The sequence below is a fragment of the Mesoplodon mirus genome, assembly GCF_964341445.2.
Source record: "Mesoplodon mirus genome assembly, chromosome: X".
Lineage (NCBI taxonomy): Eukaryota > Metazoa > Chordata > Mammalia > Artiodactyla > Ziphiidae > Mesoplodon > Mesoplodon mirus.
Window position 1 is genome coordinate 96345569 of NC_138981.1, and position 15696 is coordinate 96361264.

Here is a 15696-nt window from a genome sequence, read left to right on the forward strand (position 1 = left end):
TAATTAGAAAATTTTCATATTATTTTTAGTAGCCTGTTTTAGTCACTAATGTTAATATCTAAAATGCTCCTGCTGCAATTGCTATGATCTTTCTTGGAGTTAATGCTAAATTTCATTTTTACTGTAAGAACATCCATTTATGTTGATGTTAATGAATCTTTGTATATGAAGTGTACTATATGCTTTCTTTGTTTCAGGTACTTTTCCAAATGCTGACCCTGCATCTGTCCCTCATGGAGCATTCTGTTATCCAGTGATGTCAGATCCCTATGGGCAGCGACCTTTGCCAGGTTTTGATTCCTGCCTTCCTGTTGTGCCAGATTATCCCTGTGTTGCCCCCTGGCATCCAGTCAGTGCTGCATATGTTGGTTCTCAGGTTCGTGGTGCTGTGAGTCCTGGGCCACTTGCCTATATTGCTTCACCTCCCTCACCTTCTCATTATGTACCTCAGAATATGGAAGATTCAGTAGTATGACGTGTTCTTGCACTGCCATTTTTCTTGTTGTTTTGTTTTTAAAAAGTGTTTTATGTTAGTGTTTAAGAGTGGTTAGAGTGGTTACTGTTGTATCTGTCTTTAAGATTATTTTATCTTTTGATTTAAAGTAGTTCTTTAAAATAAAGGAATATTTCTTTGGGTTGTGAATAAGGACATTGAGATGAATGTACATGTAACCCCATATTTGAGCATATTTCATTGTATTCAGCTGTTTTCCTGTTAGCCAGCTTGTCAACTTTGTATTAGCTGATGGTACCAATTGATAAATGGAGTAAATCTTAAGAACTATTGCCTTGGTTCCGATGTCACACATCATATTAAACCATGCAAAATTGGAAAAACTTCTACTTTTTCCTAGAAAATGAAACAACAAAACCAAGTGCATTTGCTTCTGAGTAACTAGCTTAATATTAAGTGAGAGTTCTCTTCAGGTTTCTTAAGAATTGTGTGAACTGAGTTGTGTTCTATGATATTAATCAGTTCTGAAGGCACATGGTGCTCTGCTTTAGATTTATCCCATGTGTTGTTGTTTAATATTGGATTTATGTAACCATTTTCCTGCACAGTATTGGTGTCCTTTGCACATTAAGCAGTAAATAAAAATTAGCATTTAAAATTGCTAAAATGAGTGAGATTTTCTTTTGCTTTTTCATGGCAGCAAAGAGTACCAGACATTTGATTGTTTCCATATGTTTTCCCCCTAGTATTTTGGTTGCCAGAAAATGTGAATTTATAGCATGGATTGGCAGGGTCAGTTGAAATGTTACTTAATCTCAAGACATTGCAATGCATACTACCATATCCAGTTCTTTTCCCTTGAGAATGTCCCTTTAAGTTGTGTTTCTGTTTTTTTTTTTAAAGAATCTGTTAATTCTCTTATGGAACTTTAATCTAGACTTACTTTCTTATTGTCCTATATTTCTAATGGTTGTTGAATCTTTAAATTATTGTTTAGATTTACCTTGTATCTCTTCAGGCCTGCCTTGTCTTCAGCTTTCTGTGAGACACATTTTATAAGCCCTTCTCCCTTCTCTCCCTTTCATCTACCCAAAGATTACAAGATTTTCTGTATTCATTCAGTTCTCCTCTGAGAGGTAATTCATCATGAATGCTTTGCTCTGTCTCACCTACAAACAGCTATTTTAAAAGTGTTCTTTGGTTGCCACAAAACCTATTTATATTGCCTCCTTTAAAAGTTATTTATGCTTGTGAATCATTCTGTTCTTTCCCACCTTCAGCTATACCCCAGGCAAAAAGAACCAACTGAGACTCAGGGCTCAAGGTGCTTGAACAGGTGAAAGAACTAGAGTGGAATCCATTGCAAAGAAGATATCCTATCTTCAGTATACTGTTCTCAAGATGATTGATAACAATGAGTTTCAAATCAGTCAGTGTACTAGTTAAGGCTTCTGCTTCGTAATAGACATGGAACTGGTAGTGTTTTGGTTTTGCATCCTGGATCTTTACAAGTCCTTGCTCTACAAGTTGGCATCTGACAACTTTAATAAAGAAAGATGGGCAACAGTTCACTGATCTATCTAACAACCTCTGTATTAATGTTTCAGCTTTTTCTCTGCTAACCTCCTGGGTTCTCAATTTGTGCAGCCTACAGATTGTTTTATGTTTAAAGGTTTATTTTAGTCAAGCTTGAAACATGGAACAACCCCTCTCCAACATTTTTCAAATATGCCAGCATTTCTGAAATGTACATAACTCACAGCAAGTGATTGTCCTGTATCTTCAACTGTCAGTGGTTCACTAATTAGCTTCTAAGCAGTGTTTTAGAAGGTTGTAGTCTATCTTGAGAATGTGGGTTTGGAAATTGTGTGGTTTTGAGATAAGTACATTTGCCTTAGGCTTCCAGTTGATTTGTTTATTTTTTAAACTTGTAGGTTGCTGCCTTGCCTTGATTTCCATTACTAATTTAATGCAGTTTAGTGAGATGCTTATTATTAACTTAAAAACCCAAGATCAACCTAATTGTTGTTACCAGTGTTGAAATCAGTGGTATGAATGGTCTGTTTAAATCATACAAGTATAGTCCACTTGTTTATGCTTTACAGTCAGACTTCTCTAAGAAATAATCAAGGAGTGAGCCCTGACCCTCCTATTGTTTTGTGAGTTGGGAGAGTGAAGGTAACCTGTACTGAAGCAGAAGTCTGCAGTGGTTTTTTTTTTTTTTTTTGCGGTATGCGGACCTCTCACTGTTGTGGCCTCTCCCGCTGTGGAGCACAGGCTCTGGATGTGCAGGCTCAGCAGCCATGGCTCACGGGCCCAGCCGCTCTGCGGCATGTGGGATCCTCCAGGACCGGGGCACGAACCCGCGTCCCTTGCATCGGCAGGCGGACTCTCAACCACTGCGCCACCAGGGAAGCCCTGCAGTGGTTTTTGAAGGCAGCTTCTGGGTTAAAAACAAAGTGGTCTTTCTGGTTAAAAAAAAAAAAAACCCTAAGACTTAACATGTTTAATCAACCTATAGTATAAACATAGTGGTAGACATTGAGAATTGCTGGAGAAAGGAGGATATAAAGGCACTGTGGTTTGTTCTGGACCCTTTACTTTCACCGCCTTCCTGAGATAAATCTGGTTTACACCAAAGGTAGAAAAGTGGTTCATTTCCATAGTGAGGAAAAACAATTAGAATTCATTTTTATGCTGTGTATATTTATTCTCAAGACTAATTGTGGTTTTCTGCCTTGATTAAGAGCAGATGAAAATATTGAATCTGTTTTACTGTTGAAATTCAAGACTTGTGAATTTAAAACATCTTTCATTTCCTTAGAGCCTATAATCAAGGCATAACCTTTTAATTAGCTTTGGAAGTAAAAGTATAAACAAATCATGATTTTTTTATGTGAACACCATACATTCAGAACTTAATTCAGACATAAATCTCCATGAATAATGAAATAGTCCATTGGAGGTAGGGCATGAACTTAATCTAGATTTTTCTAAATCTGGGTCAAATTTTGTCCATTTTACATGAAACCTCTTTGAGGCCATTTATATTTCCATTTATAATAAAAAGAATTCAGGAGAACTAATACAGCAAAAGGCAACCTCTTGTTTCCCCCATCTTAGCTAGAGTGTTAAATTTCAGTTGGAGCAACTTGATTTAGAACACTTGTTTTCTCTCCTGCCTCAGTCATCAAAGGCAGTTTCAGGGATGTGTGGGGTGCCTGTATGTGGAAAGATGGAGCTTCAGGAAAGGCTGGACCTGAGTTTAGGTAACTACCTACTGAGTGACTAAAACTGCTTTAGAATGATAAATCTGGGTATCATCTCAAAATAATCTGGGGGGTGGGGTTTATAGATGAAGATAAGCTGCATGTTTGTAACTGTTGAATAATAACTGTTGAAGATTGAGTTCATTGTGCTATTCCCTCTACTTTTGTGTTTGAAATCTTCCATAATAGTTGAAGAAAAACTACCTTGGTAACTGGCCATCTGGAGAGGTAATGTTTATAAAATTAGTAAAAGTTCAGGTTTTTAAACATTTTGCCTTGAATCCTGAAAAGAAACAAGATCTTAGAGACACTGTCCCATAAGGTTCATAGGTACCCTTGTTAAGGTATCTGGGGGTTGGGGGAAGCCTATAGTATAGGCAACTGATTCTTAAAGTCCTGTAATTCTCAAGAATATTCACTAGCTACATGTAAAACTAAATTATATTAAACCATGACATTTATTTATAGTTGAAACTAATTGAGGTGAGTGAACCACTTCAGGTTTAACTGCTTCATTGTTTTCTAATAATCACCACCACCACTTTTGAGTTCACTTTTCTCCTTATGGCTGCCAGAGGGGAGCTTGGAAACCAGGAATCCTTTAGTGTTGAAGAGCTTTTTTTTTTTTTTTTTTTTTTTTGTCTGGTAGGTGGCTCATGCCACTGGCTAAACCTTTTATGAGAGGGGTGGAGAGTAATTCTACAATATTGAGATTAAACTGAATCAATTCTTATGAATTCAGGCCAGTCAATGAGTAAAATGTTAAGATCTATTTTAGCCAAATATTAATAATAGTTATTGATGTATTGGTGTTATATAGGTGATCAGTCCCTTCACCTAATCAACTAACAAACCTTTTCTTGCAGATCTTATGGCTTTTTCTAAACTATATGGTACAGCTTTTTCAAATCATTTGCAGAATTGTAGAAAAAAAATTCTACGCTAATACTAGGGTATTAGAGTTCTTGACTTAAAAAACCTTTTATTTCCTTGCTGGTGTATTAACCAGATCAGAGTAACGATTTTTATCTTGATAAATTTCAGTTACGCAAGATAAGTTCCAGAGATCTGTTCTACAACTTTGTGCCTGTAGATAATAATACTGTATTGTATGCTTAAAAATGTCTTAAAAGGGTAATCTCATGGTAAATGTTCTTACCACAATAAAAGAAATAAAAGTTCTACCACATGTGTAGTCCCACAGAAAAACAAACTTTTATATTCAGTTGCTTTGCTTGCATCAGCAGTTGAACTTTGTTTAAATTTTCTTTCATTCTTTTAGCTCTGCTAAAAGAGCTTCAGCTACTCAAGTTTTCTTCCTCCTAGTTGTTTTGAAGCACGGTATAGATTTGGCTTTTGTTAACCTAGTTCTTTTCTTTTACTCACTGCTTATTTTTTCCAACATTTTATTATGAAAAATTTTAAACATGAAAGTTGAAATAACTGTGCAGTGTACATCTGTATATCCACTACCTAGATCATATAATTAACATTTTACTACACTTACCTTTTCACATAACCATCTATAAATCCTATTTTTTGATGATTACAAAGAAAATTGCAGACTTAAATACACTTCACCCCTAAACATCTCAGCATGGATATTGTTAACTAGAGTTCAGTATTTGTTAAAGGTTCTTTTTTAAAGGTTCTTTTCTTTTTGAGGTAAAGTTTACATGTGATGAAATGCACAAATCTTAAGTGTTTGATGCAATGAATTTTGACAAATCACACATCTGTGAAACCCAAGCCTTTATCAAGATAACATTTTCATTACTCCAGAAAATTCTCTCATGCTTTTCCCAGTCAATCCCTGCTTCCCCGATCCCCATCCCCTAGGCAACCACTTTTTCTTCTGATTTTTCTCCTATCATAGTTTGTTTTTTAAACTGTATATAAATGAATCAGAGTATGTGCTCCTTTGTGTAAGGATTCTTTAACATAAGGTATTTGGGATTCATCCATGTTGTATGTGTCAATAGTTCTTTTTATTGCTGAGCAGCATTTCATTGTACAAAAATGCCATTCTCCTGTTGATGGATACCTGAGCCATTTCTAGTTTTTAGATACGCATGAAGCTGCTATGAACATTTTTGTAAAAGTCTTCTTATGAGCATTTGTTTTAATTCCTCTTGGAATTACTGGGTCATAGGTTAGGTATATGTTTAGTACAGAAATGAAGGAGATTTTTCCAAAGTGATTGTACCATTTTATACTCCCACCAGCAGTATATGAGAATCCAATTGTTCATCCCCGTCAGCATTTGGTGGTGTCAGTCTTTTTGATCGTACCCATTCAGGTGGGTTTGGTAGTAAGTGGTATCTCATTGTGGTTTTAATTTGCATTTCCCTATGATTATGTTTAACAGTTCTTCATGTGCTTATTTGCTAGTTGTATATATTTCTTTTTGAAATGTGTTCAAATTGTGTTTTTATTATTGAGTTGTTGGAATTTGCTTGTACTGGTTGCACGTCTTTTCCAGATATATTACTGCTTTTTAAATTGTTTTATCTAACCAATGTATAAATGTTATACACCCAATCACACTTAAAATAATTAGGCCAGGGCTTTCCTGGTGGTGCAGTGGTTAAGAATCCGCCTGCCAATGCAGGGGACATGGGTTTGAGCCCTGGTCCGGGAAGATCCCACATGCTGCAGACCAACTAGGCCAGTGTGCCACAACTAGTGAGCCTGCACTCTAGAGCCCACGAGCCACAACTCCTGAGCCCATGTGCCACAACTACTGAAGCCTGCGTGCCTAGAGCCTGTGCTCTGCAACAAGAGAAGCCACCACAATGAGAAGCCCATGCACTGCAACAAAGAGTACCCCTGCTCGCCACAACTAGAGAAAGCCTGTGTGCAGCAACGAAGACCCAACGTGGCCAAAAATAAATAAATTTATTTTAAAAAATGGCCATATTTTTCACAGAACTAGAACAAAAAATTTCACAATTTGTATGGAAACACAAAAGACCCCGAATAGACAAAGCAATCTTGAGAATGAAAAATGGAGCTGGAGGAATCAGACTCCCTGACTTCAGACTATACTACAAAGCTACAGTAATCAAGACAGTATGGTACTGGCACAAAAACTGAAAGATAGATCAATGGGACAGGATAGAAAGCCCAGAGATAAACCCACGCACATATGGTCACCTTATCTTTGGTAGAGGAGGCAAGAATATACAGTGGAGAAAAGACAGCCTCTTCAATAAGTGGTGCTGGGAAAACTGGACAGGGACATGTAAAAGTATGAAATTAGAACACTCCCTAACACCATACACAAAAATAAGCTCAAAATGGATTAAAGACCTAAATGTAAGGCCAGACACTATCAAACTCTTAGAGGAAAACATAGGCAGAACACTATGACATAAATCACAGCAAGATCCTTTTTGACCCACCTCCTAGAGAAATGGAAATAAAAACGAAAATAAACAAATGGGACCTAATGAAACTTCAAAGCTTTTGCACAGCAAAGGAAACCATAAACAAGACCAAAAGACAACCCTCAGAATGGGATAAAATATTTGCAAATGAAGCAACTGACAAAGGATTAATCTCCAGAATTTAGAAGCAGCTCATGCAGCTCATTATCAAAAACACAACCCAATCCAAAAATGGGCAGGAGACCTAAATAGACATTTCTCCAAAGAAGATATACAGACTGCCAACAAGCACATGAAAGAATGCTCAACATCATTAATCATTAGAGAAATGCAAATCAAAACTACAATGAGAGATCATCTCACACTGGTCAGAATGGCCATCATCAAAAAATCTACAAGCAATAAATGCTGGAGAGGGTGTGGAGAAAAGGGAACCCTCTTGCACTGTTGGTGGGAATGTAAATTGATACAGCCACTATGGAGAACAGTATGGAGGTTCCTTAAAAAACTAAAAATAGAACTACCATACGACCCAGCAATCCCACTACTAGGCACATACACTGAGAAAACCATAATTCAAGAAGAGTCGTGTACCAAAATGTTCATTGCAGCTCTATTTACAATAGCCAGGACATGCAAGCAACCTAAATGTCCATCATTGGATGAATGGATAAAGAAGATGTGGCACATATATACAATGGAATATTACTCAGCCATAAAAAAACGAAATTGAGTTATTTGTAGTGAGGTGGATGGACCTAGAGTCTGTCATACTGAGTGAAGTAAGTCAGAAAAAAAAATACCGTATGCTAACACGTATATATGGAATCTAAGAAAAAAAAAAGGTCATGAAGAACCTAGGGGCAAGATGGGAATAAAGACACAGACCTACTAGAGAATGGACTTGATGGTATGGGGAGGGGGAAGGGTAAGCCGTGACAAAGTGAGAGAGTGTCATGGACATATATACACTACCAAACGTAAAATAAATAGCTAGTGGGAAGCAGCCGCATAGCCCAGGGAGATCAGCTCGGTGCTTTGTGACCACCTAGAGGGGTAGGATAGGGAGGGTGGGAGGGAGGGAGACACAAGAGGGAAGAGATATGGGAACATATGTGTATGTATAACTGATTCACTTTGTTATAAAGCAGAAACTACCACACAATTATAAAGCAATTATACTCCAATAAAGATGTAAAAAAAATAAATAAACGTGACTTTAAAAATTAAAAAAAAAAAAAGGCCAGGACTTGCAACTGAGTTATTTGGCTGAAAGTGAAGTTGTTCTGGTATGCTAACCAGTGTTCTGGTGGCCTAAAAGTTAATTAAAAGACAAAACTTCAGGAATCTGAATTAATTAGGGGAAAGTTAATTGCTGAAAAGTCCATGACTACAGAAAAAACTTTAAAAGAAATGTCAACTGATAACTTCAGAAAATATTACCCAAATGTGCTCAGATTATACTAGCTGAATAATGACCAGCTGAACCTCAATTTATGTGTCTTCTCACTGACCCACAGAATGAAACTGCTCTGTACGACATGTAATCATTCTTTGGTTACTCAGAAGTTTTCAGGATAAGGCCAGTAAGGTTTGTCAGTGTCGTACGCCATAGCTTTATAGCTGTATTGGTCCCTTCATGTCATCAATCTCAAAGTTCTTTATGAATGCTTATTCAGTTTTCTAAATATTTAATACAGCTTTGTTTAATGGGAAATATAAAAGAATGATCGTCATAATGTTTATTCTCAGTCATGAACTTTTCAAAATATATTGGAATGTGGAGGTCTCCCTTAAGTGTGTCTGCTGGTTAAATGATAGTGTAAAATCCACTGTTGTTCACAAATGTTTATTAATAATAGATGGATATAAGTGATTATGTTGGAAAAGGGAGGAACAAACACCTTAAATCTGAGCAGCCATACATTTTGGAGGAAAAAAGTAAATGCTTTATTTTTGTTTATACTGAAGCTAAAGACACCAAATCATTTTATTGTACAAGATTCTTTTTAGCACATTTAATTATGACAGTAACTTTGCACTTCCTACAGGAAATATTTAAATAAAAGTAATAGTTATTCAAGGAGGCTTTAGCTTTTAAACTAGTAGTCTGCAAAGCCAAATGCCATTTACACAAACACATTTGGAATTTCCCCTTTTCATGATTAAGCTCGGGAGATACAATTTTAACCTTAAGTTCAATGCATACATTTTCTGTATGGTGATGTATGATTGGGGCCTCCAACTAGGCTAAGAAAGTGAATTAAACACTGCCTGTGTTTTCTAAAGGTATTATTTATCTTCTAGGAAATGTTGGCTCCAAACTACATTCATTGTTCTGAATAGGTAGAAATTCTTCATCCTCAATTTCAACCTGTTTTTGAGAAATCTTGAATCCTGTGAAGAGTTTAAATAGTGATACTTTCTTGAATCCTACCACTGGTATGCATTCCTATGTTATAAGAAACAGACAAATTAAAATGCTTTCACTTGAGAAGGATGTTTATCCCTATCTGAACTGAAATGTCCTTGGAAAGGTCTTTGTCTTTATAGTTGAAATAAGAGAACATATGGGTTTACTTGTACTATGTTAGAAGAGTAATTTGAACAGTTAAAAAATTTTAAGTTAATTTATCAAATTGGATTGCCTTTAACATTAAGAAAACTACAGACTAATGTGTTAATCCTTTCGGTTTAGAGCTTTCCTCATGAGCTCCCACAACATTCATTTTAGTGCCATTGGTTCCAATGAATCCTACTAGCCACTAAAGAATTCTGACTGCTTCTCCTGCCCAAGTATACTAAGCACAGTTATCACTCTGCTTATTGGACTACAGGCTACATTGCTTTGGTTATTTAAACTGATTGCTTAATATATGTTGTAAAAGGAAGTCCTATGTGATGTGACCCAAAATGGATGAATCTGTACTTCAAATAATATGACTGGATCTTATACAGGAACTACCTAGTGTGAACATGTGATTTTCAAATGACCTGAAAATTCACCTAGCTGTTGCCATCCTCCCATTAGAGCCGCCTCCTACTTCTGTTACCAGAGCTCCTCCTGAATCCAAAACCCTCCCTTCAATTTCCTGGGAAGGCCAGGGCTTTTCCTTACTGCGCTTTCTTCCTGCTAACAGTCTAGTTGTCAGAGCCTCTGTATTATAAAGTGTGATTTCTTATGGATCAAATAAGGTTTGGGAAGCCAATATACTGAGTTTACTTACAACATAAGCCATTGGAAGTTGGAATGTGTTTTACTGTTTAAACACAAGTATTTCAAGGGTTAAGTCATTATGCTTGTTCCCAAATCAGTGGAGATTATATATCTAAATATGGTGTTCTTTAATGTTTCCTCCTTGGGAGGCTATAAACTTATTCCAATAAGGCTGCCACTGTTCCAAGCATGTTTGAAACTATAATAGATTCCAGAATTGAAAGAGGAACAAGGCCTCATTTGGGGGTGATGGAAATTTTTGTATCTTGATTTTGGTGGTGGTCCTAGGGGTGTATACAACAGTGAAGGCTCACTGAATTGTACACTTTAAATGGATGCAGGTAGTTGTACACAAATTATTCCTCAAAGTTGATAAGGAAAAATCTAGATTCCAAAGAGCAGTTCCAGGTCACTTCACAAACCCCACAAGAAACTGTCTTGGTATTTTATAATTGTGCCTATCAAGGTGCCTATTGTGTAATAGCACTTGAAAAATATTTTTTACCAGAAAAAGTAGAACTCAGCTTGATTGCCTAAATTTTTACCAAATATGGATCTAAAATTAGTTTTGACTGTTTCTAAGAATTTAATCTTACAAGATTATGATTTTCTACCATTGAGGGTATTAAGAGGTTGTATTGTGGATTTTGAACATCCTCCAAAAAGCAGAAGTCCACAATGGTTTGAGTAATGTCAGCATTCGAATATGGGTGCAGCTTAAGGTGACTCCTTTGAAGAACAACATTAATTTGGGCACATTAATTCTGACATGTTTATGAAAATATCAGTCTCATAATCTCACTTTATATGTTTATTCTAAATTTTTGAGGCTAAAGTATGACATCAGGTATAGAATCTAGCATTCTTCCATACTACCCTCTCCCACTTTTACCTTTTATTTCTCTTTTCTGTAGAGTTTTGGCAAATTCATTTTATTTCTTAGATAAAATTTGGGGAAATCAGTCCTTCCAGTAATTGGTCATAAGTGGATATTTATAAAAGCCAGTCAGTGATATTGCACAATTTAAAATGTAACCTTACTGTGAGTCTGATGTGTTGAATTTAGGAATACAGTGATCACAAGGTGAGAATGTGCTATGATCTGAAATTCAACCGAAATATAACTCAACCTTTGAAAAATGATTTACAGTTTGTTCAGAGCTAGTTTTCATATACTGTTGCACTTCTGGATTTTGTTGAGGCAGAAATGATGATGTTTTAATCCAGAAACTACATTTTTAAAAAAAAATCGGGGAACGCCACCTCAATTTGGTTATCTAAAAAGTTTGACAGTATGGTGATTTAGCCCTACATTTTAAAGTGCTTATCCATACTAGTCCTTATTTTGAAAGCTTTTCCGTTTGCCTCTTTACCACACCATCTAAGTACCTCAAGCACTCCCCACAAAAATCCAAAGCCTCTTTTTTGTCTTGTCATCCAAGGGTCAGTTTTAAGGGTTGTATAAGACCAGAGAACTGTCAAGAGGGTTTCTAGGTTGGAAGGCAATCTGTCGCAATGAGTATTGTGGGGTATATTGAACATTGTGGCAAAAGACACAATGGCCAAGCCCAGCTTAACTGTACTTGCAAATGATTGGCTACCATAGGCCAAAATAAAAGGCACACTGCCACCAAGGGTGATGTCTTAGTATGTGTATGTGCATGTGTTGAAGTGCAGCTCCTGGGATGTTAGGTTGCTCTGGAACCTGCTCATAGATAAAGTCAAGGGGCAAAATACTCTGCACGTTGCTGAAAATGGCATGCACACTGTAGGCCATTATTTCTTCATTTAGTCTTCTGTGGTTCTATCAAGTCATTTGGCGTTGTAAAGAAGGCTTTTCTTTTTGAGGGTGAGGGATGAGGTTAGGGCAGATGTGTGCCACAGTCATGGATTTATGAAGGTTGATTACGATGATCAAAAGTTGCAGGCTCTTTTTGTTACTATAGAAATTGCCTTTCGTTTGTGTAGTAATGGGAAGTTTCTACAGAGCTGTCACAATTTTCACATCAGATAAGCTTTTGGCATAAGGGCATTCCACTTAATTTTATATTTAAACATTAATAATTCTTAATATGTACATGTCTCTCAAGTACCACAAGCACTGATGGTATATCTTTAGGAAAAGACCACAACTCAGATCCAATAAACTAACAAGTAGCATTGACATATGTACACTACCAAGTGTAAAATAGATAGCTAGTGGGAAGCAGCAGCTTGGTGCTTTGTGACCACCTAGAGGGATGGGATAGGGAGGGTGGGAGGGAGATGCAAGAGGGAGGGGATATGGGGATATATGTATACGTATAGCTGATTCACTTTGTTATACAGCAGAAACTAACACAACATTGTAAAGCAATTATACTCCAATAAAGATGTTTAAAAAAAGATATAAATCTACTCTAGAGCTTAAAAATACTACCCTAGCCAGCTGCCTGTATCATTCCAGCAATCAACTCCTTTGTTTCTTAATAAACATTCCATTTCTTAAAGCTCTCAAGGCCGCCTACCAGCACCTTCTTCTCTGGACCACCATGCAGCATATAGATGAAAATCCTAGGCCACATATCAACATATGAATAGTAATATCTCAAGCAGTAAATCTGAAGTATACAGACTTAATTCACCAAAAATATATATTTTAATTTTTACAGGTAGGTTCTTTCTTCTGACCTACAAGCTTTATTTATTCTTCAAACCAGAAACCCCAAATCCTGAGAGCTCTCAATATTAACAGTTGTACTACAGTGGATGCTGCTTTGGCAGTTCATTTTAGCAATTCCTCATCACATCTCAGGAAGTTTCTTTCCATTGAAGTTCTCCCTGCTCCCCCTCCCTTCAAAATGATTTAGTAATTACCAAAAGGGATGAAAGGCCAAGCCAGAGCAATCAAACGCTGTTAAGTTTCATTGCATGTGTGTGTGTGCACAGACAAGGTTCTCACTTTTACAAACATCCCCAAAACAGTGCAAGCCAAAATGCACATCTGTTGGAAAAAGTGATGGAAAGGGTCATTGGAAATACAGTAGAAATAGCATTTCTCTCTACTAAAGTAATGCTCACACTGAATTGGGGTACTCGGTTCCCAATGCCTAGTTCCACACCAACAAAGTGGATATTTGGAACAATTATCTAGATAAAGCAAGCCAAAGAATCTAAAATACGCACAGGTTTGAGGCAAAGCCACAGGGTTCAGGGTTGGAGGGAGCTGATAAGTAGGTATGAAGAGTTTATTTTAAATGATCCAAACAATTACATCCACTTACGTTGGCTATGTCTATACATGCAATCTATTAACACTGTTTTGAAAATGTGATTACCAAAATAACATCAGTTTTTCTTGTGTACTTTTAAACAGGAAAGAATGTCTGCCTAACTTCAAGTACTTTTCACCTGATGGTTGAACAAACCAAGGTCTGGGCCACTTAAACTGTTAGTTAAAACACCACTTGAGTCTTACCCACAAGGCAATATGAACATCAAATGATTACTTATATTATCTGGCTAAGGTATTTTTTCATATTTTTCAGTGAAGTCCCCAATGAACTTTGCAGAGTAGGTTTTACACTGCCATAATAACTATAAAGTTCTTATTGAAAAAGTATTTGTTCATTATTTAAGTCATTCAAAACATAGAGACTGTAGGGTTTCTGTGTGTGTGTGTGTGTGTGTGTGTGTGTGTGTGTCTTTAATCAAATTGCAGACAGATGTTTAGATGTTTTGGACTTAGCTGAAATGCCCTAAATCAGGTCAGAATGGAATGAAAAATTACTATGAGAGGCAGAAAGAACCAGAAAATTTCAAGTATTCCCATGTAAGTGGACAGAAATATAACCTAGAGATTTATATGCCTATAAAATTTGTCATCTTCCAAAAATGATGATTTTGAATCATTCATTTTTCTTTGTAGTTCACTGGATTTAAAGCTAGAAGTGGAGGACATACTTCAACAATGGCCATTTCTGAATATAATTCAGACATTTTCTTTGTATTCAATAATATTTTTACCCTTACTAATTGTCAGGGAGACTTTAATGTAATTATGATGGAATCAAACAAATAAAATAGGTGTCCAGAAATGATAAGAGCTTCACCTGTAATGGAGGTGAACCATGCTATAGATACTTAGACAAAAAGTAAATGATTCTTCTACCATTTATAATTGTATTTGACTTTGGAATACATTTTTAACTTTACATATAAATATGTCAGTCTGAAATTTGTGGAGTTCGTGGCATTTTGGGCAAATGAACAAAAAGGTATCTATAGTGGCCAATCCATTTCCACATCTCCTATGTATAACATATAATATGTGTGCTTAATAATAAATGTCTTGTTTCTATAATCTAGAAGATTTGGGATTATTGACTGGCTCTGTGACCTTGAGCAAGTCATTATCCTTCTCTGGACCTCCTTTCTTTTTTTTTTTTTTTTTTTTGTATTTGTAAAATAAGACGTTAGAATTGAGTAGATCCTCACTAAGTTTCTCTTTTAGCTCTTTTATGTTTATAAATTTACTCTCAAGTTGGCTTATACCTTCTCTGGGGTCAGAGAACATACTTAAACATTTGATTTGAAATATCTTTCTTGATAGTAGCTGATCCAGAGGTTAGAGAGGTGAACACAAATCTCCTTCCCTTCCTACTTTCTACTAGAGTTAGAGTTAAAAAAAATGTTGGTGTCACCATCACGGAAGTTAGGACAATAGCTGATTAGCTTTAACAGCTAACTGGCTTCAATCCCCAACATAGCTAGGCCTCAGCACAGCTAGTGAAATCTTAAGCCCAAGTCATAAAGACAGTAACCCTGAGAAGATCTGAAAAGGAATGTACTGCCCATGAAATATGACACTGGTTTCTTTCAGTAGTAGAGATTGGCTATTATGATTTACACATATTCTCTCTTTAGAACATAACTGAGAGAAGAGTGTATTTTGGACCATGGCTCTATCTCTGGCTACCCTTGTTTTCCAACAAATTGATAAAGTAACTGCCGGAACAATGAAACCTAGGTCATCACAAGTACATGCATTTGTGAGAAAGACATACTCTTTTTTTTGATGAAATAGGGCCATGTATTGGTTTCTGGTGCCATCAATATGAGTTAGGAATGTAGCCCAGGTGCTATTTATTATTCAAAGTGAATTTGACAGTTGAGAAAGTTGACTCTGTAACTTTAGAAACCTTCCTTCTGGAAAGTAACCTGTTACTGATGTCAGGGCCACTTATGATAGTCCCACTTAGAGAAGCAGGAGAGAAGTTGGATTTGAGTAAATGATCACTTTAGGTATGATCAAGGAATTATTTTGTGATAATGTCTTACCAAATGGATCTTGATGCAGCTTGTTCTCTTGATCACTTTTTCTTGGAT

The 15696-nt window shown here is 36.4% G+C and overlaps 1 protein-coding gene across 1 annotated transcript in view; it reads left to right on the plus strand.

Moving 5' to 3' along the window:
* ALG13 (ALG13 UDP-N-acetylglucosaminyltransferase subunit) overlaps nucleotides 1-1083 on the plus strand; it is a 79758-nt gene extending 78675 nt beyond the window's left edge. The window contains 1 exon segment of the mRNA XM_082610728.1: nucleotides 198-1083. Within this exon segment, the coding sequence (XP_082466854.1) occupies nucleotides 198-475 (278 nt within the window). The 3' untranslated portion in view covers nucleotides 476-1083.
* The last annotated feature ends 14613 nt before the right edge of the window (nucleotides 1084-15696 follow it).